Genomic DNA, 24,126 nt, shown 5'->3' on the forward strand with positions numbered 1-24,126 from the left:
ACAGCGATATAGCGAAGCTACTAAGTCCAAACATCTCAGAGGGCAAACCGGCTTCAGAGCAACAATAATGACCACTTCATCAGTTCCCTCCCTTGGATTTCAATTGGAAAAATTAAATCACTTATTGATTTTTGTCTGACAGCTTGCGTCTACTTTGACTTGGCCTGTTTGCACTTCTACTGATAAAATGGTTTAAGAAATGGAGGATGTTCTCTGTAGCTATGATGTACAGAGAGCTACTCTAGGCTCTAGAGCGAGGTCCCTGGGCGGACCCATCTAATCTTCTAGACAGGTGAAACTAAACTGTGTGACTAGTTCTATATAGTCCTGCAAAATAATATTACAACATTGTTACAGAAAACAAAATTTATTTATTTCAAAACATCAATTGCAGAATTTAACCATGCGTGAAATAGTTGCCACATTCCACATTGTGCAGCCATTTTCCTGTACACAACTCAGATAGGCTTTTTTTTTTATGAAAAGAAAAATATGTCGGTTTCAAAATATCTTAATATCTTTAATGCAAATATGACCTTTGACCTCAGTCTTTTTGAAATTGTGTTGAATTATACTGAAACTTGTAACATATATAAATCATTACACATGAACTCGTGTAATTGTTTTGGAAAATTATTAATTCAGTTTTTAAACCGATTGAGATATGCAATCTGCTTCACATATCGATCTCCATTAGCATTAATGTTTTCATCTCCTATTTCTTTTCAAAAATAATATAGTTACAAACTCTTGCTCCCTCATCCTCATTTAACTGAAGGATTCAATATCTGTCATCTGATGCTATATATCTTTTATTCCCTACTTCCATGAAACATCTCACATGATATGAGATAATGTCTTACCAATGTATTTATTTATTTCCAAAAGAGAGACATGAAGACTCATAAGTAATTTAGCCCTTAAATAAGATTTCTTCTGCCTTAAGATCTAATTATTTTTTCTCACTGAATGAGACGTGAACCTTTCTGCCCTGAGTAAAAGTGATCTTTCAAAGATGAAACACATTCTCCCGTTTCTTGTGATATGGTTATTCATCACCATCACATGAGATCCCCCTCTGTTCCCCGCTACCCGGAGATACAATATTAATATCGTCTTTTGTGTGAGACAATTCACCCCTCCTCCGAGATACACTGATAAATTCACTCCTACTCTGAGATACATTATATATCTCCCATCGAGTGAGACGATCCACCTCTACCTTGAGATACACCGAGTGAGACAATTCAGCTTTCCTCTGAGATACACTGATAAATTCAATCCTACTCTGAGATACATTATATATCTCCCACCGAGTGAGACGATCCACCTCTACCCTGACATACACTGAGTGAGACATTTTACCCCGGCTCTGAGATATTTACTTATCTCCCGCTGAGTGAGACAATATATATCCGATATACCTGCTGCGCTGCTGCGGAATCAGCAGATGTTGCCAATTGCGGACTAGATGAGGAATAGGTGTACAAGTGGGAGGCAGATATACCCGCTGGTGCCTACAATGACAGGAAAAGGTCCACGTTATCCCACACGCTGGGAGATGCCTGTATCTCGCACTGGGAGATACCAACCTTATCGCTCATGCTTGATCTCCACGATCTGTTTTGTCTCAATCAAATACATTTGAACTTTTAGTGTCAATTTTGCAAATCTCATGCAAAACAACTGTGTAAGAGTAGACCTAAAATGATTGAGGTTTATTGTTTGAATTCTCTTTGCAAAGACTTCAGCGAGAACAGGCAGAGCCTGTTTGTTTGGTCTCTACAAATATTAATGACGAAGGTGGAACTTTTGTGCCATTGGTATCCCCCAGATGAGAATTATACGGTATAATGCATGCTTGGGATGCAGTGTTTACAGTGCAACCTAACTATGATTATATTTCATCAGAGACGCTGCAAAAGGGCATAACACTACCAGCATGGGGCATAAACAGACAACACCCTCCCTAATGTCAAGTCTTTGAAAGGCATTTAGACACTTTTATGAATAACAACTTCATCATTTTAACAATTTTTTGCACCTTCTGGTCCATCCATCATGCCACTACACCACTTGATGACGGGGCAAGAAACAGACCCAAAACACTCCAACAAACAATAAAGATATTGTCATCTGTAAAAGGTGTCGTGTCTTCACCTCCATTATATCAAGAAAAGAGGCTCTCTGACCGCAAAATGAAAATATTCTTCCTCTGTTAAAAGTTATTTAAAAGCTGAAGCCATATATGAAACACTGTTTTTTTAAATCTTTTGAAACCAAACATTATGGTGTATGATTTAAAGAAGGTGTCATTCTTAAAGGGGGTATGCTCGGGTTAAATTTACAGACCCAGACTGATATAAGTCTTTCAAAACTAATTCACATTTTATGCTGTCAAGCAATCTATCAGTTAATGATGATCTGACTACACAGAGAAAACGGCTCCGTTTCACAGAGGGTCACAATTCAAGATCTGAGAGTCGTAGCACTCTGACAGCTATGTGGTATGGTCCTAACTTCTATCTGGTAACACGGGGGGCCAATAAGAGTTGTCTCCCCTTACCCCACCGACCTGCCCCTTACCCCACCGACCTGCCCCTTCCCCCATGCTGATAGTGGCTGGCAGGACTCTGTGTGGCTATATATATAAATATACATATACATATAAGTATATCCTTATCTAAGCAGGCAGGTTTATCATGCATGTTACTAGTTAATAACATTTTTTAATTCATTCTTTTGTGACAAAATAATTTACCAAAAGTATTTTTTCAATTTGTTTAATACTTTATATGTATTTGTATTCATAATTATTTTAATATTCTCAATCTCAAATGATCAATTTGCAAAAATATATTTAGGTTTGAATTAGTAACACACATCATAAACATTCAAAAAGCTTCTATGAAAAACAATGAAAACATTGCAAAGCTCGTAAATATTATGTTCTATTATGCACTGATTATGCAGTTATATCCTTGAGTTCTATATATTTAACAGCTAGAATATAGGCAAGCGATAAAAAGTTCTTATAGTGCAAGATTCAATATATACTGACAAAAGTGCGTGATATGGATGATTAAATACCGATTTAAGAAATATGCCATGTACACTACCTAGCCAGTACCATACAATTTTCAGGATTGGTCACGATGTAGGATATATACCTAAAATTTACATGCATATGAAAAAGACCTTATTATGGAGTCATATTATGTAATCCTTATGGCTGAACAAAATATTGCTTATGGTCTATCGTATCACCGACAGAGTGAATGTTGTTTTATGCCATAGTCACCATTACAGTGAGTGAGTGAGTGAGTGAGTGAGTATGGTTTTACGCCACTTTTAGCAATATTCCAGCAATATCACGGCGGGGACACCAGAAATGGGCTTCACACATTGTACCCATGTCGGGAATCAAATCACGGGTCTTCAGCATCACGCCCCATCACCATTACAAATACTGCCTATGATTTCTTAAAATTTCAGTGATTGACTGGGTGAATGTTGTTTTATGCCTCAGTATTCCCACCGTAACAAGGGCCTTTAAGTTCTCAAGCCTTAGCTAGAAAACCTGTGGTTGATTGCATAAATGAGAATCCCAGTGTTGGGGTACTATGACAGGTGATTACATTCCAAAATGGAGGCAAATAGGTATATCTGCGATAATTGGTGTGTCAAATTAGTAATTACCAAAATGAATCGGTAATCATTATCAGCATGTGTGACTAAAAGGTCTTGATGAAAATATTATCTCTGAAATACTTTTTTTTCATCCAAACTCGCAAAATTAGTAAACCTTCTGATCATGAACTAAAAGAAGTGATTATAAATTGATTATAATACCTGATAACTTGAGATATCACTAACATGAGACAATGGAAACCTTTCTGCCCAACTGTTCAAACTATCCCGCTCTCATCAGTTAATTTTGGTATATTTGTTTTCGCCAATTCCAAGAATTATCTTTTATAAAACCCTGTTGACAATAAACCAGTAACCATGGTAACACCTCAACATAGCAGCATCATACTCATATAGACACAGAGTGTATAAGGTTTAAGCCATTACTTTGAAGCAAAGATGACAATAGTGTTACTTGCAAGCGATCTACATGAACATTGTGCAACGTTTTATCATGGACAGGTACAGATACATCACAATAGCATCTCCTCTTGTATAAGGACCAGAATCAATTGGCTCTATTCATCATTCATATTCATGATTGCTTTGCTGTTTGTTTGTTTGTTGCTTAACGCTGCACTAAGCAATATTCCAGCTATATGGCAGCGGTCTGTAAATAATCGAGTCTGGACCAGACAATCCAGTGATTGATATCATGAGCATTAATCCACGTAATTGGGATACGATGACATGCATCAACCAAGTCAGCGAGTCTGACCACTCGATCCCGTTAGTTGCCTCTTACGACAAGCATAGTCGCCTTTACGGCAAGCATGGGTAGCTGAAGACCTATTCTACCCTGGATCTTCACAGTTTGCATTCACATATAGTGACATTGATCAATATGAGATCCCAGGAACATCCCCGATTCTACACCAAACGGACTTCAACTCAGGATTTTATCTTGCATCGTCTTCGGCAAGCACATTGGGAAACAATAATTATTTTTTTATTGCGATACTGGGATTTGTTGAATGTTATTGCTTTCTTTGAAGATTGATAACTATTTTTTTTATCTTTCCATGATAAACAACATGGTTCTATTTAAATAGGATGGCATATCTGATTATATTATCAAATGTTGATTATCAAATGTTGAGTGGTATATTATACTGATTATTTTAGCTAAAACATTTAGATGGTTACAGCTGCAAGGCCATTATAAATTAATTATTAGATATTTCTCTCCGCCTGCCACGCTACAAAACATCACCCACAATATTTCATTATACCCAAGTACCTACACATGAAGAAACTGTTCACTTCATTCATTACTTGATGAAATACATAGACTTTTCAAATGTGCGCTCCATGTGAACCACCTCTGTTGACAGTATTATACACAGGCAGCTAGATCAGTTTGTTTAAAAAAACTAAAAAAAACCAATATAATGCCTCCTCTTTCACTTTTAATTTTTAAAAAAAAAAATTCATGAAAATCGAAATTCATTCATTGCAGGCTAACCATTATTCAGCAATGTTCCCTTTATTTTTTCCATCAGCATCCCTATTTCCCACTTTTCAACAGTCCCAAGCTATGAGCATTACGTATACTCCAGGCACAAACAATCCATGAGTTACAATGGACCTGTGTAGACACCAGACCTGCATGGCATATTTCTTAATGTGAGTCTGATGATATAGTAGAGTGCTAGCATGCTACACAGATGAGCACCCTCTCACAACAGCCACATACAACATCGAGGTCAAAGGTCAAAGTCAGGAAGTCATGCTTCAGACAAGTTCAAGGTCACCAAAACAAATTCAAACTGAAGGATATTTTTTTTAAATAAAAATTCAGGCATGCATTTAATTATTTAAGATAATATTTAATGTCCCAAAATACAAAGAACCTTTAAATGAATGAAAAACATGCTCGCATGCGTTTGTAAGAATCAAATTGAAATTGAAATATGCATAAAATAAATGAAAATCAAGAAAAATGATGAAAGATGATTATGATCCTGTGCGACCAGCAGCGAGGTGTAAGTATTCAGGTAAATAAATTCAGGTAAATAAAGTCAAATTTCAACTAAAACATCTGGTCAATTTTGTTGCAATAAAATAATTATTTCCATCTAAACTGAAATTTCTTTTAAAAAATTAGAACAAAAATGAGTAAGTATGGCACAAAATACTGAACCAAAGTACAACACGAGAAACGAAACCTTGAGAAAATGGCATGTGACCATTTGGCGACTGGGGGTGGGAAAATGGGCAGGGAGGGGAGGTGACTCAAGCATAAGCGAGACGCATGTCTGAAACGCAAATATAGCAAAATAGACTCGTTGTTAGCAAATTAATATCCAAAGATGTTGGTCATTAAATCTACACAACCACCCCAACATCTCTAAGCAAATAATTCAAAAACAATTCTGGTGTGTAGCAGTTAATTAATAAGTTAAGACAAACATTAAGCTTTCTAATGACCATATATTAGTGCAAAAAAGCCAAAATTTACTCAACTATTTGCAAACAGCCAACAAAGATACAATGTTTTAAAATACATTATTAATACAACTGTGTTAATCAATGAAAAAATCTCAACATGCACAATAGTTAACTCGAGCAGTATCGCTAAATGACAAAGCAAATTTGCTTTACCACTTAAGGTCGATACACCATGAACTGACCAGTATTATATCTATACGCCAGAGAGATATTTTCCAAATTTCATCCACAGTATTCCTGTCATATGTTCTGCATACATGTATGAGCTGATATAGGCCAAACATATTGTGAAAATGCACGTTTACAAAACGCATGCATCACAAGATACGCTTTATTTTAGTATTAGTTGACAATACTACCAAATTTAGCAATGGGGGCCACAGTTCACACGATTATTTAAGCAATTAATCATGTCCAAATACGGAAACAGTCTGTTACAGGACAAGTATCACACATGTATGTTTTTAAAAATGACTGCTGACTATAGGTACGAACTATGGACGTGAGGGGATTAAGATTAATTCTAGATTCTTTCGTTGTCACCACGTCACCTGGGCCATTAGGCATGCCAGAAACAAACCAAAAGGAGGGGAAGAACTAAAAATAGCACAGTGCTGGGAAGATTCACAGTCTTCACTCTCGCTCGCACCCTCCACTCATGGCCACCACACACGCACGCTCGGCCGCTGATGACACGATGAGTGAGTATGCTAGCCGTCAGCTAGCCCGGCCACGGACTTACGGTGTGGTATTTTTGGAGAATATCTCTCGACTGATATGTTCTGGGCGTGGGCGTTGAGCGCCCGCTGAGAGGGGGAGACGAGCGCTCGTAGCCCTGCGGCCACCTGGTGGCAGCTATAGCATCAAGACTCCCGCTTCCTACCCGACTCTCCAGTTCTTCTGCTCTCTGCTCGGTGCTCTCCTTTTCTTCCTGTATTAACCTGCAACAAAACGGGGTCTCTTAGCGGGAAGAGTCGATACGAGTGAAGGAAGCATTCGGAACAGAATATCAGATATTTTCAAAACGAAGGTAAAGGGGCAGTTCCAAATGGAGAATAATAATGGTTTGTTTGTTGTTTATCACTGCACTGAGCAGTATTCCATCTATAGGACGGCAGTCTGTAAATAATCGAGTCTGGATCAGAGAATTCAGTGACTGATGTCATGGGCACCGATCCACGCAGGCCTGACCCGATCCCGTTTGTCGCCTCTTACGACAAGCATGGGTTGCTGAAGATCAATTATAACTGGATCTTCGAGGGTATAATGATAATGGCCATATAGAGCCAACATAAGTTTGTTTGTTTGTTGTCACAGTCAGCAATTTTCCAGCTACATCAATACTGTAAATAATCAGATTCTAAACCACAATTCTCACAGTGTTTTTTTTTAAGGAGAGTGAGTAGGGGTGAGTTGGACAGCTAAGAACATGTCAGCTTTATGTGGGAGACTTTAGCCACTTTGGTGAAACTCACAAGCATGATAATGGTGTCGCTGGATCTTGGCACAGATAAGGAATACAACTCTGCAAAGTTTGTTGCAGTGCCTTAGACCTTTTTTCCCCTAATTGCCCGAAGATGCAGCCCTGAGGACTGGGGACAAGGGGAGACAACTCACCTAATCTCATTGTTTATTGCATCCAGCTGTTCCTGTAGCATGAGGGCGAGGGTCTGTGCGTCCGTGTGTCCGGTAGGAGACAGCAGATCCACAGCTCCGAATATTGACTCGTTATCATCTGTTCCCTCGGTGTCCGATGTATCGAATGCATGTTGAACGTTCGCCAGCACATGTGCTTGTTGTAGCTTCTCCCATTCTTGTTCATTCAGCGTGTTAACCTGTTGGGATGCCATGTCAAAATTTCTTAAAAAAAGATATTAATTCATGTGCTTGGGCACGTTTTATTAGAAATAGTGACATCTTTCCTTTGCAAGTGATTATCAGTCTACCATCCCTCTCCTTACCTTGGACTGGTCAATCAACCCTTTTCCAGACATTAATTGGACCACCACCCCTCTTCCTACCTTGGACAGGTCTGTCACCCCTTTATATGCCTTGCATCAGTTATGACCCCTATTTGCAACTTGGACTGGTCCTCCACCCTATCACTATCTTTGACTGGTCCACTTCCCCTATCACCATATGGGAATGGCCCACAACCCTTAACACCACCTTGGACTGGCCCACAACCCTTAACACCACCTTGGACTGGCCCACTACCCTTAACACCACCTTGGACTGGCCCACTACCCCTATCACCACCTTGGACTGGCCCACTACCCCAATCACCACCTTGGACTGGCCCACTACCCCTATCACCACCTTGGACTGGCCCACTACCCCTAACACCACCTTGGATTGGCCCACTACCCCTATCACCATTCCTCTCCCCACCTTGGACTGGTCCTCTAGGAGTGCCTGCTCCCGACCACGCTGTACTCTCCTCAACACGCTCTCCTCCACTCCAAGTCCCGTCCTGGAAGAAAACACCATCATCTTCAGCAATAATAACAGCAACGAGATAAGTATCTGCTTAAATATAATTGTTGGAATTATATAAATCATACTTTAGTATTTAATAAATATGACATTTAAGTCGATAAAACCTGACTGATAACACAACTTTTAGAAATCCAGGGGTCCCTGGGGTCCTCAAATTACACTCTGAACTTGGAACTCAGGAGGTGGTGTCCATGGTTTCGCTGTTTGCTTATTTGAGTTTCAGATGAATGTCGTACCTCATAATTTGTTCAATCTGAGCTCGGAGAATCTCCACCTCTTTCCGGTATCTCTGCAGGTCCTCATTGATTCGTTCCTGGAATAGACACATAATGAGAGACATACCAAACCTACATTTCAACAGTGTTAGTTTCAGGTGATCAGAGTGTGAGTGTCAGTGTGTGAGCGTGTGTGTGTTTGTTGGTCAATGTCACTGTGAGTGTGTGAGCCTGTGTTTGTTGGTCAACGTCACTGTGAGTGTGTGAGTGTGAGTGTGAGTGTGAGTGTGAGTGTTAGTGATTGACATTAACAACAACACACGGCATCGTGGTACGATGACACACAAACAACCAAGTCACCGAGTTTGACCATTGTCGCCTCCTATGACCAGCTTAGGTTGTTAACTAATCCTAACACAGAACCCCAATTGGGTCATTCACAAAAAGGAAGGTGGAAATGTCTCAAAAGCAGGAACTTGTTTTTTACAGACACAAAGAAGCATTCATGGTCCAAATGAACCACATCAGTGTGATGACTTCCAAAGAAAGTTTTTATAACCTGAGAATTTTGGATTAATTCGGCAAACCAGATGCCTTCTAAGGTCTGTGTGACCTGTTAAAAAAAACTAGCCTATACTTTACCTTCCTTTACTTCTTAGTAGATTTAACACTTTAAAGTATGGGCTGTCATAAGCCAAGATTCCAAACAAGCTTGCCCAAAAGAAATTTACTAGACACATACAGCAGAAGCTCCTCCCACTATCAAGGGTTACTGGAGCCGAAGTTTGCCCCAAAACCACCATCGGATCAGGTGTTGCAAAGGGACATAACTGCATTTTATGCCGTTTTTAGCAATATTCCAGCAATATCACGGTGGGGGACACCAGAAATGGGCTTCACACATCGTACCCATGTCGGGAATCGAACCCGTGTCTTCGGTGTGACGAGCGAACGCTTTAACCACTAGGCTACCCAACCGCCCCCATAACTGCATGACCTACCTTCTCCTGCTGTGTGTCGTCGAGGAGTTTCCGGGTGCGATCGAGCTCCTGCGTCAGCTGGTTCTTTTCCTCGAGTGCCTGCATTCTCTCCTTGAGGTGAAGCTGCAGCCGCTCGTTGCTTTCGGACAACAGTTTGTCCACGGTTGCCGACAGCCGGGCATTGTGCTCCTCATTCATCTTCTCACGCTGCCGAGCCTGTCAACATATCCAGATAACACATAGCAGAGATGCCAACATCAGATACAGGCCATCAAAGTATCGGAATAATTGTACACCACTCTCGAATCAATATCACCAAAATGTCCAGCTGTAAGAGGGCAAGAATAACATCTTTCTGGATTCAGTGGAGGGTTAACTGTGTTAGGAACAAGACAGCCAGTGAACGGGTCTCACTAATACCCCCGACATTGACTCCAACATATAATTAAGCATTAAAAAATATTAATCAGGCAATATTTTCTCAGAAAATCCACTCATCGAATTCAAATTTTGCACTGCACCTCCCCTATTGCTATAGAAACCTAACCCCCAATGGGAAAGAATCCATGAAGTAGTTTTTAAGTTATAGGTCACACACATGTTGAACTAAAAAAGATATTCATAGTTCAAAATATAAAAAACAAAATGAAACTATGCACTTCACCTCTTCTATTAGCATGGAAACTGTTTCCAAAATTTGAAAAGAACCTATGATGTAGTTTTTAAAGGTTGCACAAATGTTTCATGAATAGAAATAAACAAGGGCAAAAGTGAGTGTGGCTAAATAATACCCCCGACCCGCCTAGTGTGTCAGTAGTTTCAAATTAAATAATGGATAGGGTTAGGGTTTGAGATTGAGTTGAGTTTGAGATGAATCCTCTGAATAGTTTAAGAGAAATCGCGCGGACAAAGTTTTCGTACGGACGGAACCTTGGTGGAACTATATACCCCTGACCTTAAAGGTCGGGGGTATAAAAAAATTGAAAACCAAACTTCACTCTGCACCTCTCCCATAGGTGCAATGTGTTCCACCATGTTTGAGAAGAAATCTATGTTGCAGTTTTCAAGCTATAGGTCACACATAAAATGTTCTCGAAAGGACAAGGACAAGGACAAGGACAGAATTCCTTGGTATAACTATATATACCCGCCCTTTTTGGTTGGGGTTAAATAAAACAAACTAAGAATCTGAGAGTCATTGTGACAACTCGGATTAAGTTGGGTTCCTAGATTGAAAGAAAGCAAAAACCATCAGGAACAGAGGCCCACCCCAATTTGGAAATGGTTAATACAAGGGTAATAGTAGTGTATAGTTTGTGATGGTCTTACCCGCTGTAGCTCCGAGTCCTTGTCTTGGAGATTAGACTCCAGCTGCTCCAGACGCTCCTGTACCGAACCATGCTGCTCCTCCGCCTGAAACACAGCAGCAGAGTGAGTGAGTGAAACAGCAGCAGAGTGAGTGAGTGAGTGTTTAATGACGTTCTGTAAATAATCAAGTCTGGACCAGACAATCCAGTGATTGACATCATGAGCATCGATCCGAGCAATTGGGTTATGATTACCATTCAATCACATCACCACTCCAAATCAATCGGACCTCTATTTACCAATCAATCACATCTCCACTCCAAATCAATCGGACCTCTATTTAACAATCAATCACATCTCCTCTTCACAATCAGTCCGACCTCCATTTACCAATCAATCAGATCTCTATTAGACAATCAATCAGATCTGTATTTAACAATCTATCATCTCTATTTTACAATCAATCAAATCTCCATTTAGCAATCTACTTGATCTTCAGTTACTAATCAATCAGATCTTTAACCAACATTCAGTCAGATCTCAATTTTTTTAAAATCGATAAGATTCCCATGTTACAATCAGTGAGTGAATGAGTTGTGTTTTATGCCGCTGTTAGCAACGTTCCAGTAAAACCCTTCAATGTAACAGTGGATTGTTCCTGTCATGAACTCAACATTGTTTAAAGTGATTGAGTGAGTATGGTTTTACGCCGCTGTTAGCAACGTTCCAGTAAAACCCTTCCATGTAACAGCGGATTGTTCCTGTCATGAACACAACATTGTTTAAAACAGCTTAACCAATGGCATCATAGTTCTACTATTCATTTACCCAGCAAACATGAAAGTTTTCACAAACGTAACATTTTCAGCAAACTAAATAAAGCCTATCAATTCTATTGACAACAACCATGAGCCGGACTTGTCAACCTTGGGGGTCTGTATCACTGAAACTCTTGAAAATAAACCTCCGCTCTGCATATTTTCATTTATTTCATTCTCAAAACATTCAATCCCCACTCTAAAACTTTCCAACTAGTGTTCACACATGACCACTGATCCATCATCAGCTTTCACCATGCCGAACAGACAACAATGTCACAACACATTCACCTTTGTAGTTTATCAATACCAAAATAAATCGCATGAAAATTAATCCTGCTCGCATGTTGACGTGTGTCACCAGGGCCGAGTTCTGGGCATGTGACGTAAAGAAGACACTAATTAGTGCAACTCTTACACCAACCGTCCCACCGAGACAAGTTTCATGGCCAACATTATCAGCAGGATCTCTCTTCAAAGGCAGCCAATCAATACATTAGCTCATCTCATTGCAGCCTAATGCTACTTGCCTACAGACAACTTCCAAGTCTGTATGTGCACGATAGCCTCCTTGCCGACCAGACTGGGATTGTGATTGCATAACACCCCAGCCTGCCCCTGGTCATTTGTACTTGTAAATAACTCACAGGTAGTGTGAAAAACTGGTATTGTTTTGCTTTCATTAGGAACTTTGTTTTAAATTGTTTTCACCACAATTGATGTGTGAATAATTGAGTCCTTCTCCTTTGACATGCAGGGGAAATGTCTGATGAGTGCAAGGTGGACACAGGCGATGAATATTTACGACACCATATCTCATCGTTCTGTCAATAAGGTAACATATACTACGTGACTTGCTGCCATTGACAAGTACATCAATGTTTCTATTTGAAAAGATAACGATAGCTGTGATTGCCCTGCTCCAGCAGTGCTATTAAGGATTATTAAGATAGTGAGTCAGTGATGGGTGATATAATCTATATTACAGGTGATATCATCTGTATTACATTGGCATGCAAGGTGTGATGGGGCTGGAGCAGGCAAACCAGTGGTCGATATAGTGACAGCCTATTGTTAATGTTATCTGAGACATGTTCCACAAAGAGATCCCACAACTTTCACATTACCCATACTTAGATGTAGTCAGTGCTAGGAACTCTTGTTCCAAATGGTATCCTAAAGGGTTGCCCATCCAACAACCATCCACACTCTTCCGTTACTGTGACCCTACCTCTCATAACATCACTCAGGAAGGGAACACCCATCTCACAACCATCCACACTCTTCCGTTACTGTGATCCTTCCTCTCATAACATCATACTCAGGAAGGGAACACCCATCCAACAACCATCCACACTCGACAGCTACTGTGATCCTTCCTCTCATAACATCACACTCAGGAAGGGAACACCCATCTCACAACCATCCACACTCTTCCGTTACTGTGACCCTTCCTCTCATAACATCACACTCTGGAAGGGAACACCCATCTCACAACCATCCACACTCGACAGCTACTGTGCCTCGCATCTCGCATCTCACATCCTTCACATTCCACAACCCTCCACTATGTACCTGGGTCAGGCCATCCCACAACCCTCCACTATGTACCTGGGTCAGGCCATCCCACAACCCTCCACTATGTACCTGGGTCAGACCATCCAACAACCCTCCACTATGTACCTGGGTCAGGCAATCCCACAACCCTCAACTATGTACCTGGGTCAGGCCATCCCACAACCCTCCACTATGTACCTGGGTCAGGCCATCCCACAACCCTCCACTATGTACCTGGGTCAGGCCATCCCACAACCCTCCATTATGTACCTGGGTCAGACCATCCCACAACCCTCCACTATGTACCTGGGTCAGGCCATCCCACAACCCTCCACTATGTACCTGGGTCAGGCCATCCCACAACCCTCCACTATGTACCTGGGTCAGACCATCCAACAACCCTCCACTATGTACCTGGGTCAGACCATCCCACAACCCTCCACTATGTACCTGGGTCAGGCCATCCCACAACCCTCCACTATGTACCTGGGTCAGGCCATCCCACAACCCTCCACTATGTACCTGGGTCAGACCATCCCACAACCCTCCACTATGTACCTGGGTCAGGCCATCCCACAACCCTCCACTATGTACCTGGGTCAGGCCATCCCACAACCCTCCATTATGTACCTGGGTCAGACCATCCCACAACCTTCCACTATGTACCTGGGTCAGACCATCCAACAACCCTCCACTATGTACCTGGCTCAGTGCGTCCATCCTCTGTTGTAACTGGGCTTCTATTGTTGGCAACACCTCCACCTTCTTCATAGACTGATGAAGCTTCTGCTCCGCCATCTCATATTTCTCTTGGACAGAACGGATCTTCTCCTCATTCTGTAAAGAGGCAGAACAATACTACACTAGGGAAATGGATGCTGCTGATAGTTTAGATATAGCAAAATGAAGCGTACATATTTCCATGCATTATGATTAATATAATTTGCATTACAAGCTCCGCATCAGTGAAATGATACTGTCACTGGTGATATGCCTGTTATTGCCAGTCTTTATCTGGATCTGAGTGTTAGTAGATAAGAATCTAAAGAGACTTTCTCTATTGGGAGACCAGTATGGACCACACGGGACCACTGACTGTGGGGGGACCAGTATGGACCATGCGGGACCATTGACTGTGAGGAGACCAGTATGGACTACGAGGGACCACTGACTGTAGGGGGACCAGTATGGACTACGAGGGACCACTGACTGTGGGGGGACCAGTATGGACTACCAGGGACCACTGTCTGTGGGGAGACCAGCATGGACTACGAGGGACCACTGACTGTGGGGAGACCAGCATGGACTACGAGGGACCACTGACTGTGGGGAGACCAGTATGGACTATGAGGGACCACTAACTGTGGGCGGGGACCAGCATGGACTACGAGGGACCACTGACTGTGGTGGTGGTGGAGGGGGGGGAACCAGGAACACTTACAGTCTTCAGCTGTGACTCCTTCATGGCCAACTCTGACTCCAGCTTGTCGTTGAGGTCATGTAGCGATGTCGACTCCCGCTGGGCGTTGAGGTACCGCTTCTCTAAAGTTGCTATCCTCTCTTCTTGGTCCTCCTTCTGGGCCTGAGACTACAAAGCAGTCATGTCACAACCACATGTTCATACGTCAACCATACATCATAAATACTGAGTTCTGCATTAATAATGAAAAACCAATCACAAAATACAAAGATACGAAGCATTAAAGCTAATCTTTCCAGAGTGAAGATTTGGTGTCAGCCATTATCTAGATATTGTTATCTACTGTCCCTCCTTTCCCTCACCTCCGACTGTCCTCCCTTTCCCTCACTTCCGACTGTCCCTCCTTTCCCTCACCTCCGACTGTCCCTCCTTTCCCTCACCTCCGACTGTCCCTCCTTTCCCTCACCTCCGACTGTCTTCCCTTTCCCTCACTTCCGACTGTCCCTCCTTTCCCTCACTTCCGACTGTCCCTCCTTTCCCTCACCTCAGACTGTCCCTCCTTTCCCTCACCTCCGACTGTCCCCCCTTTCCCTCACCTCCGACTGTCCCCCCTTTCCTTCACCTCCAACTGTCCCTCCTTTCCCTCACCTCAGACTGTCCCTCCTCTCCCTCACTTCCGACTGTCCTCCCTTTCCCTCACTTCAGACTGTCCTCCCTTTCCCTCACCTCCGACTGTCCCCCCTTTCCTTCACCTCAGACTGTCCCTCCTTTCCCTCACCTCAGACTGTCCCTCCTTTCCCTCACTTCCGACTGTCCTCCCTTTCCCTCACTTCCGACTGTCCCTCCTTTCCCTCACCTCCGACTGTCCCTCCTTTCCCTCACCTCAGACTGTCCTCCCTTTCCCTCACTTCCGACTGTCCCTCCTTTCCCTCACCTCCGACTGTCCCCCCTTTCCCTCACCTCCGACTGTCTTCCCTTTCCCTCACCTCCGACTGTCTTCCCTTTCCCTCACTTCCGACTGTCCCTCCTTTCCCTCACTTCCGACTGTCCCTCCTTTCCCTCACCTCCGACTGTCCTCCCTTTCCCTCACCTCCGACTGTCCTTCCTTTCCCTCACCTCAGACTGTCCCCCGTTTCCCTCACCTCCGACTGTCCCCCCTTTCCCTCACCTCCGACTGTCCCTCCTATCCCTCACCTCCGACAGTCCCCCCCTTTCCCTCACTTCCGACTGTCCTCCCTTTCCCTCACCTCCGACTGTCCCTCCTTTCCCTCACCTCCGACTGTCCTCCCTTTCCCTCACCTCCGACTGTCCCCCCTTTCCCTCACCTCCGACTGTCCCTCCTTTCCCTCACCTCCGACTGTCCCCCCTTTCCCTCACCTCCAAATGTCTTCCCTTTCCCTCACCTCCGACTGTCTTCCCTTTCCCTCACCTCCGACTGTCCCTCCTTTCCCTCACCTCCGACTGTCCCTCCTTTCCCTCACCTCCGACTGTCCCTCCTATCCCTCACCTCCGACTGTCCTCCCTTTCCCTCACCTCCGACTGTCCCCCCTTTCCCTCACCTCCAAATGTCTTCCCTTTCCCTCACCTCCGACTGTCCCTCCTTTCCCTCACCTCCGACTGTCCCTCCTATCCCTCACCTCCGACTGTCCTCCCTTTCCCTCACCTCCGACTGTCTTCCCTTTCCCTCACCTCCGACTGTCCCTCCTTTCCCTCACCTCCGACTGTCCCTCCTTTCCCTCACCTCCGACTGTCCCTCCTATCCCTCACCTCCGACTGTCCTCCCTTTCCCTCACCTCCGACTGTCCCCCCTTTCCCTCACCTCCAAATGTCTTCCCTTTCCCTCACCTCCGACTGTCCCTCCTTTCCCTCACCTCCGACTGTCCCTCCTATCCCTCACCTCCGACTGTCCTCCCTTTCCCTCACCTCCGACTGTCCCCCCTTTCCCTCACCTCCAAATGTCTTCCCTTTCCCTCACCTCCGACTGTCCCTCCTTTCCCTCACCTCCGACTGTCCCTCCTATCCCTCACCTCAGACTGTCCTCCCTTTCCCTCACCTCCGACTGTCTTCCCTTTCCCTCACCTCCGACTGTCCCCCGTTTCCCTCACCTCCGACTGTCCCTCCTATCCCTCACCTCCGACCGTCCCCCCTTTCCCTCACCTCCCGCAGGTCCCCCTTTCCCTCACCTCCCGCAGGTCCCTCTGCAGCTTGACCATCTGTTCCTGAGCTTTGACAAGATCCTTCTGGTTGGTGGTGAAACTCTCGTCTAGTTCGGTGCACTTGTTGGTCAGCTCCAGCATCTTCGTCCGTGCAGATGTCAACTCACTGTTCTGCTTCTCCACTGTTTCCTGGAGCTCGATGACGCGGTTAATGTCCGAGTCTGGGTCAATTGACCCATTGGACAATCTCTGAAAGTAGGCATTCTAGGGCTTTGAATAAGACATTGAAACAAACCGACATCCTTTCACTCAATTGGACATTTGTATCCTTATAGAGAAATTCTTTTAATTCTGATACAAGTTTTTGTGGCGTGTCTTTTAAAGCATATGTCACAGTGCCATCTATGATGTCTGGTTCCAATGCTAAGAATGAGTCAACAGAATTTTACACATCATAGTCATATACTTCAGCGATACCATTACAGTCTTTAAGTTTTGTTTGTTTGTTTCGTGTTTAATGCCACAGTCAGCAATATTTCAGCTATATGATGGTGGTCTGTAAATAATCGAGTCTGGTCCAGACAATCCAGTGATTGACATCATGACCATCAATCCACGCAATTGGGATGAGATGACATGCATCAACAACGTCAGCGAATCTGACCACCCGACACCATCAGTTGTCTGTTACAACAAACACAGTCGCCTGTAAGTAATCACTTTTATCAAAACCAAAGGTCGATAGTGTGAGCATGAACCAATTTTGTCTCAGTACAAGGAGACAATGTGAGTTTTTATAGTGAGAGAGTGAGCATGGTTTTACACCGTTTTTAGCAATATTCCAGCAATATCACGTCGGGGGACACAAGAAATGGGCTTCACACATTGTACCATGTGTTGTTCAATATCACCTATCAAAGTACTTTTCACTAGAATAAAATGGACAATAATATAAAATGACACAAGCCTAATTTTCAATCATAATACATGTTCGACAATTCCCAGAATTCCACCTACTTTGGGATGTGCCTCCTTTTGATTCTCTTCCTGTGAAGAGTCAGCAGATGATACCTTCCTCAACTTGTCGCCATCTTCCGTACTGCCGCTAGAATGCCGCGACTTGGTCTGCTGTTCACGCAGAGTAAACAACTGAAAACAACAACATTTCAGTGAGTGAGGTTTAATGCTGCCTTAACATTATTTTCATCATATCACTGCATGTCAGCTCACGGTGGAGAAAGTCCAACGTTATGCGTATCTAACAGACTGAGCATATTCTCTCAGAGACCTGGGATTTTTGCTAAAAAAATATCTTCCAGAAAACACTGGGAAACATTTTTTTAAATGCTTCACACATTAAATATTAGTGTTGAAAATACCCCAAACCATTTAAATTGTTCCTGCTTTAAGAGAAACACAAAAAATATGTCTTGAAGCAGGGACTGAAAACATATTTGTCTCGTAAGAAACCCCTGGTACCCTTCGATATTTACAACATTGATTACATATGAGTATGCATATGGTGCTGACAAACCAAGGGTCATAATCTTAGGGAAACTGGGATTCAATGAGTGAGTGAGTTGTGTTTAATGCCGCTTTTAACAGTATTCCAGTTATATCACGGCGTGTCAGCTTAATGTGGGAGGAAAGCCCGAAGTAATGCATGTCTCAGACGTATACCACTTCGGTGAAACCCAGGAGCACGGGTATGGTGCTGAAAAACCTAGAAACATAATCGGGGCGAACCGGGATTCGAAACCCACAATCATATTTCTGGCGTGTCCACGGGACGCAACTCTGCACAGTGAATCGCGGTGCCTTAGACGACTGGGCCACCCGTGTCCCCAACTGGGGACCTGTGATCATAGGATCCTGGCAAATTGAAGAGTGAGGTGGGGTTTAACGTCTCGTTTGTGTGAGTGAGTGAGTGAGTGAGTGAGTCTCTCTCTATGCCTGTACTAGTCTCGGTTTCTCATCATAAAAGAATTGACACAAAATACACTATGAAATGAGGATAGGTTACAAAGTGATAAGCAGTATTTTTTCCTTTCTAGTTATGCAATTACTTAATAATATTTGATATTTAAAGTTTTTGCAACCCCCAATCCATTACATCGCCTCTTTCAACCAGATTAGATTTCTGGGAACCTACTCTAACCTGGACTCCCCACAGAGTGAGTGAGGATGTTTTTATGGCATTTTAACCAATATTCAAGCAATATCACATGGGATTCTGGTAGTTTTTAACAATTATTGTGTCAAATTGGGAAAAAACATCCAACTTACATAACCTTTCACAATAACATCATCGGAACTAATCAGAATTTCAACAAAATTTCCATACTGTTGACTTTGTAAATGTTTAAACAGATCAACTACTTGTTTCACAATCCATTAGGGCTAGCGTGGCATCACATAGAAAGAAAATGTGAAGACATTATAAAGTATTTTTTTTTCAAAATGGAGATTAGATCCAACCATTTTTTACCCTGTGCCTCTAACATGCAGATTTAGCCAGGTCCATTACCAGAGGTTGAAAATAGCAAACAAGAATATCTCGGCATCAAATAACATGCCATTGAAATACACAAGAACGTCATCTCAAAGATGACTAACATCTGCTTTGCTATCAAGCCTGATCAGAAATGAAATTCTTTGGTACATTTATGCCTAAAAGCCTCTGCAAAATTCAAAATTCAATATTCTTTTATTATCTTGTCATTAAAGTGAAAACCAGTAACTCGTAGGCTGTCTTTGCACATAGTCTCATAGGTCTCCCAAAAGATTAATGGAGCTGGCATTCACCAACCCAATGTCAAGTGCTCGTTAATTTTCATTGTAATAAACATCATGTTGTCAATATGTCAGAGGAACGAATCCTTCCTCAGAGCCAATAAAACACAACTCAAATCTAAATGAAACCACAGCTCGCTCTCTGACGATATTCTTGTTCAGCCACCTGTAAAATTAGTTCAATTTGGTCTCATTTAAAAAAAACACATCAAAGAAGCTGTAGAAATGCATGTCTAATACAGTTCATCAGCCGGGGCTATGGAGGCGAGGCTGCGTTTGATGGCTGGAGTCAAAAGTTCGAGGATATTGAGATCTGGATTTCATAAATGTGACGGCACGCGGTTATGATATCTATGCTGCTTGACCGTTGGGCAGTAGTCTATCAGTCACCATCGGATCTCACTGTTTTTTTAAGCTATTATCGCTAATGAGACGCCAACACTTCCAACATGGCAGATTGGCAGTGGCTATCTTGTATGCTTCTCTGAGCAAACACAGCTTTCCGATATGAAGTCAACGAGACAAACGATCGCACACATGGAATTCTACACCCCTTTGTTTGAGCAGACAATTCCATAAAGCGTCCATTTCCCTCCTGGCGGCATGATACAGATTTGTCACAAAAGCCCAAACTTCCTCCCTGCATGGGCCGACTATTTCCATGGATTTGATGGAATAAGACTCATTTTGGACCGAGAAGCAAATATGGTCATCCTTTGTTTTACCCCAAGGCACGAGTGATTCCTGGTCAGAATTTACACATTTTGGCGGTTTGTTTGAAGAGGGCAGTCGCTACTTGATCAGTATTACGAGAAGTGAATGATATTATTTGATCTTGTCATCAGAATGCATAATGTCATCCATATTGCAGGCGTGGCGTCCATGCACCTCCTCCCTGGACAAAATAGCTGCCGATATGGATCGGTGTCAAGTCAGAAATAAACCCACAAGGGGTATTTATCCATTTATTTTTAATTAGTTAACCGATATCGGAGTCCAGGGCTCTAGTCTAGTTAACTGAGGAGGGAAGGTAAAATGGGGCTTAACGATGCGTAAAAGATTATCGCACTTATATAGCAATGTGCATACACGTTTGTGTGCGTGATTGCTTGTACTAGACCAGGCTAATACCAATTTTATAGTGCTAGCCTTTTGGGATACCATGCCACAGTTCTAACATGGATAACCCACTCAGACACAGTATTCTGACTTCGAGACAACCGAAGGAAAACAGGCAGGAAAACATCAAGTACCATCTTTTAACGTCTTTAGATGTCACGCGATCAGGGATCAAACCACTGACTTTCCCCTCTCCGGACAGACACTATATCCACTAGATGATGGAGGTGTCAGTTGATAGGATGAAATGAACATGGGTTTAAAGATCTTGTGGCCCAAACCAAATTTGACACAGGTTTATGTCTAAAGGGTCCTATGGCCCCCAAATATCTCAAACAGCCAAACAGGGAAACACAAAAACAATTTTAAGATACGAGAACAGACTGCTATTTCATCCCTCTCCAAAATGTGAACATTCACCGAAAAAATGTTGACGAAAATACTTACAACAAAACCCAGAAAATTTCCGAAAAACTTTTGTCAACAAAAATCTTTTCAAAAGTTCTAACAGGCATATTCACTTAATCAGCTTGTAAATCAGTTTGCATCACTTAAATATCTGGACAGAATGAGTTTTAAACTCCCGATTTCTTCCATCAACCCATCGTAATCATCCTTATACAAAAAGAATAAAGATCAATTTCTTTCAATTTCATCCCACCCTCTTACAGATTACCAATCAATCTGAAGCAAAATTCATTTTGTCGGCCTTGGAATACATCTTGGTAGCTGAACAACACCAGGGAGAGAAAAACAAATCCTGGAGTTTTTTCCCCAGACATCCCAAATGTTTGTGTTGAAATAGTTCTATGTCTGGCATGTTTTTTCAGATAGGATATCAGGCTGTAATAAAAATGTGTACTGCGAAACTTGGGAGATGTGGTCTATACATGATAAATCTGTCAGGGCCTCGAAACTTGGAGAGGTGATGTAATCATCATCATCATCATCATCATCATCATCATCATCATCATCACAACAATAATAACAACAACAACAATAACATTTGCTATACGCTTAACTCTAGACATTAGGTGAGTGGTCACAGCACTACATAAAATAAAAGAAAACTCTGCTGATACAAGATACAAGACAAATAGATGTGTCAATTGGTGTTGATTTTAGATTTGATAATAAAGGCTGAACAGGAACGCCTTGAGACGGGACTGGAAGATTGTTAGAGTTTCTGCTTCTTTCACATGTGATGGGACATGGTTCCATAGAAGTGCAGCATTGTAGGCAAATGACCTCTGCCCAGATCTTGTCAGTTTAGTCTTAGGTATACAAAGGAGATGTTTCTCAGGAGAATGGAGGGATTCTAGATGGTTCATATGTATATGTATAGATGTATAGATGCTGAATCTGACAGATGTTTGACACTATGCTAGCTGCTCAGAAACCAGGTGAGTGTGAGAGTCAGACAGCAGGCTAGCTCTGCATCAAGCAGTATTGCAACCATGTATCTCACTTATCTTGTTTGTTTGTTATATAACGCACCACTCACAAATATCCCAGCTGTATGACGTAGCCTGTAAATAATTGAGTCTGGACTAGGCAATCAAGCCATTGATATTATGAGCAATGATCCACATCGTCAGGGTATGATAACAGGGTATGATAACAGGGTATGATAACATGCAATTAACCAAGTCACTGAATGTGGCCACCTGATCCAGGTGCTCGCCTCTTATAACTAGCATAGATTGCTGTCGACCAATAATTATTCTCACCTGGAACCCCCAGGGGGCCACTATCTTGAGCGAATTGGGATTAAATGCCTGTATTTCAGTCATATCGTAATGTGACAGCTTCATGTGGAAGCCCTAGGTGATTCAGGTCTTGGATATTTGTTTACCCCTCCCGTGAAACCATTAGAATCATAATTAGGGAGTGTGGAATTTCTAGTAGATTTCTTAAAAATCTAGTTTTTACAAACAACACATGTCCAAAATATTCTGCTGAAAACACCAACCATAATATTCCATCCTGATCAATAATAACATTTTACATTCTTACCAATATGTTACCAACCACAATTTTCCTTTCTTACCTATATGTTACCAACCAAAATTTTCCTTTCTAATCTATACATTAACAACCACAATTTTCCTTTCTTATCTATATATTACCAACCACAATTTCCCTTTCTTACCTATATATTACCAACCACAATTTTCCTTTCTAATCTATATATTACCAACCACAGTTTCCCTTTCTTATCTATGTTACCAACCACAATTTTCCTTTCTAATCTATACATTAACAACCACAATTTTCCTTTCTTATCTATATATTACCAACCACAATTTTCCTTTCTTACCTACACCATACACCAATTAGTAAGTGTGAATCATAAAAACGCTTTTCTCCAGTGAACACACTTTCAGTCTCTCATAAATATTTCCACCCTGATCATATGTTCAATAATGCAAGGCCCTAACAGTGTATAATCACTACTTAAGCAAATCCTTGTTTGCTGCTGCAGCTGATAATCTCCTGCGACATCCAATTATTCACATGACTCAAACCGCAAGTATGTTTTTAATACAGTACCAGACAGTCAGTCACATGCCTCTCACATCCAGCTGACCCAAATCCAGGTCGTGTTGACCTGATGCATAATTTCTTTAAATAATTTTTAATGTATACTTGATGCAATAAATGTTTGAAATCAATCAGGTAACAATGCCTGAATCGACTAGAAGCTATTTCAGTCTCGCTGATCTAATGCCTGTCTAACATGCTAGCCCCGAGTGCTTCCTTCAGTACTGTTTGTTCGTAAACCATGTGAGTCAACTTCATATGGATTTATTAGCAAAGATATACAAGATATTGAGCAGCAGTTTTACCAGCTTAAGAATTTTATTTCAGTTGCCCCCGCATTGTCATACAATACCATATAATATAGTGGCATTTGCAGGAACCGAGAAAAAAAAAATCAGATGCCATGAAATGCCATTTAAGGTATGGAAAAAGCTAAAGAGGCTGCGGAATAGGAGCAGTATGTGTTTTATTATACATGTCTCTCATTGAGAATTGCGGTAATTCACTTATTTGTGCAAAGGGCATCAAAACAAATCTATCATCAACTTAATGAAATACACAATTCATACCCTACTG

The 24,126-nt window shown here is 42.2% G+C and overlaps 1 protein-coding gene across 8 annotated transcripts in view; it reads right to left on the bottom strand.

The window, feature by feature from the left end:
• The window catches only part of LOC139462503 (liprin-alpha-1-like), a 144,235-nt gene that overhangs the window by 21,133 nt on the left and 98,976 nt on the right, over positions 1–24,126 (bottom strand). For 5 of the 8 annotated variants that reach the window (XM_071244265.1, XM_071244263.1, XM_071244267.1 and 2 more), the window contains exons 5-15: positions 18,112–18,243; positions 17,122–17,358; positions 14,960–15,106; positions 14,221–14,355; positions 11,165–11,248; positions 9,857–10,051; positions 8,877–8,953; positions 8,533–8,614; positions 7,759–7,976; positions 6,884–7,082; positions 1,425–1,517 (exon numbers count right to left, since the gene is read on the bottom strand). In XM_071244265.1, coding sequence (XP_071100366.1) covers positions 1,425–1,517; positions 6,884–7,082; positions 7,759–7,976; positions 8,533–8,614; positions 8,877–8,953; positions 9,857–10,051; positions 11,165–11,248; positions 14,221–14,355; positions 14,960–15,106; positions 17,122–17,358; positions 18,112–18,243 — 1,599 coding nt within the window. The remainder of the gene's footprint in view (positions 1–1,424; positions 1,518–6,883; positions 7,083–7,758; positions 7,977–8,532; positions 8,615–8,876; positions 8,954–9,856; positions 10,052–11,164; positions 11,249–14,220; positions 14,356–14,959; positions 15,107–17,121; positions 17,359–18,111; positions 18,244–24,126) is intronic. The other 3 variants (XM_071244264.1, XM_071244266.1, XM_071244270.1) reach the window with 3 other exon arrangements.

Source organism: Haliotis cracherodii, unplaced genomic scaffold (genome assembly GCF_022045235.1).
Source record: "Haliotis cracherodii isolate W230 unplaced genomic scaffold, xgHalCrac1.p SCAF_15, whole genome shotgun sequence".
Classification (NCBI taxonomy): domain Eukaryota; kingdom Metazoa; phylum Mollusca; class Gastropoda; order Lepetellida; family Haliotidae; genus Haliotis; species Haliotis cracherodii.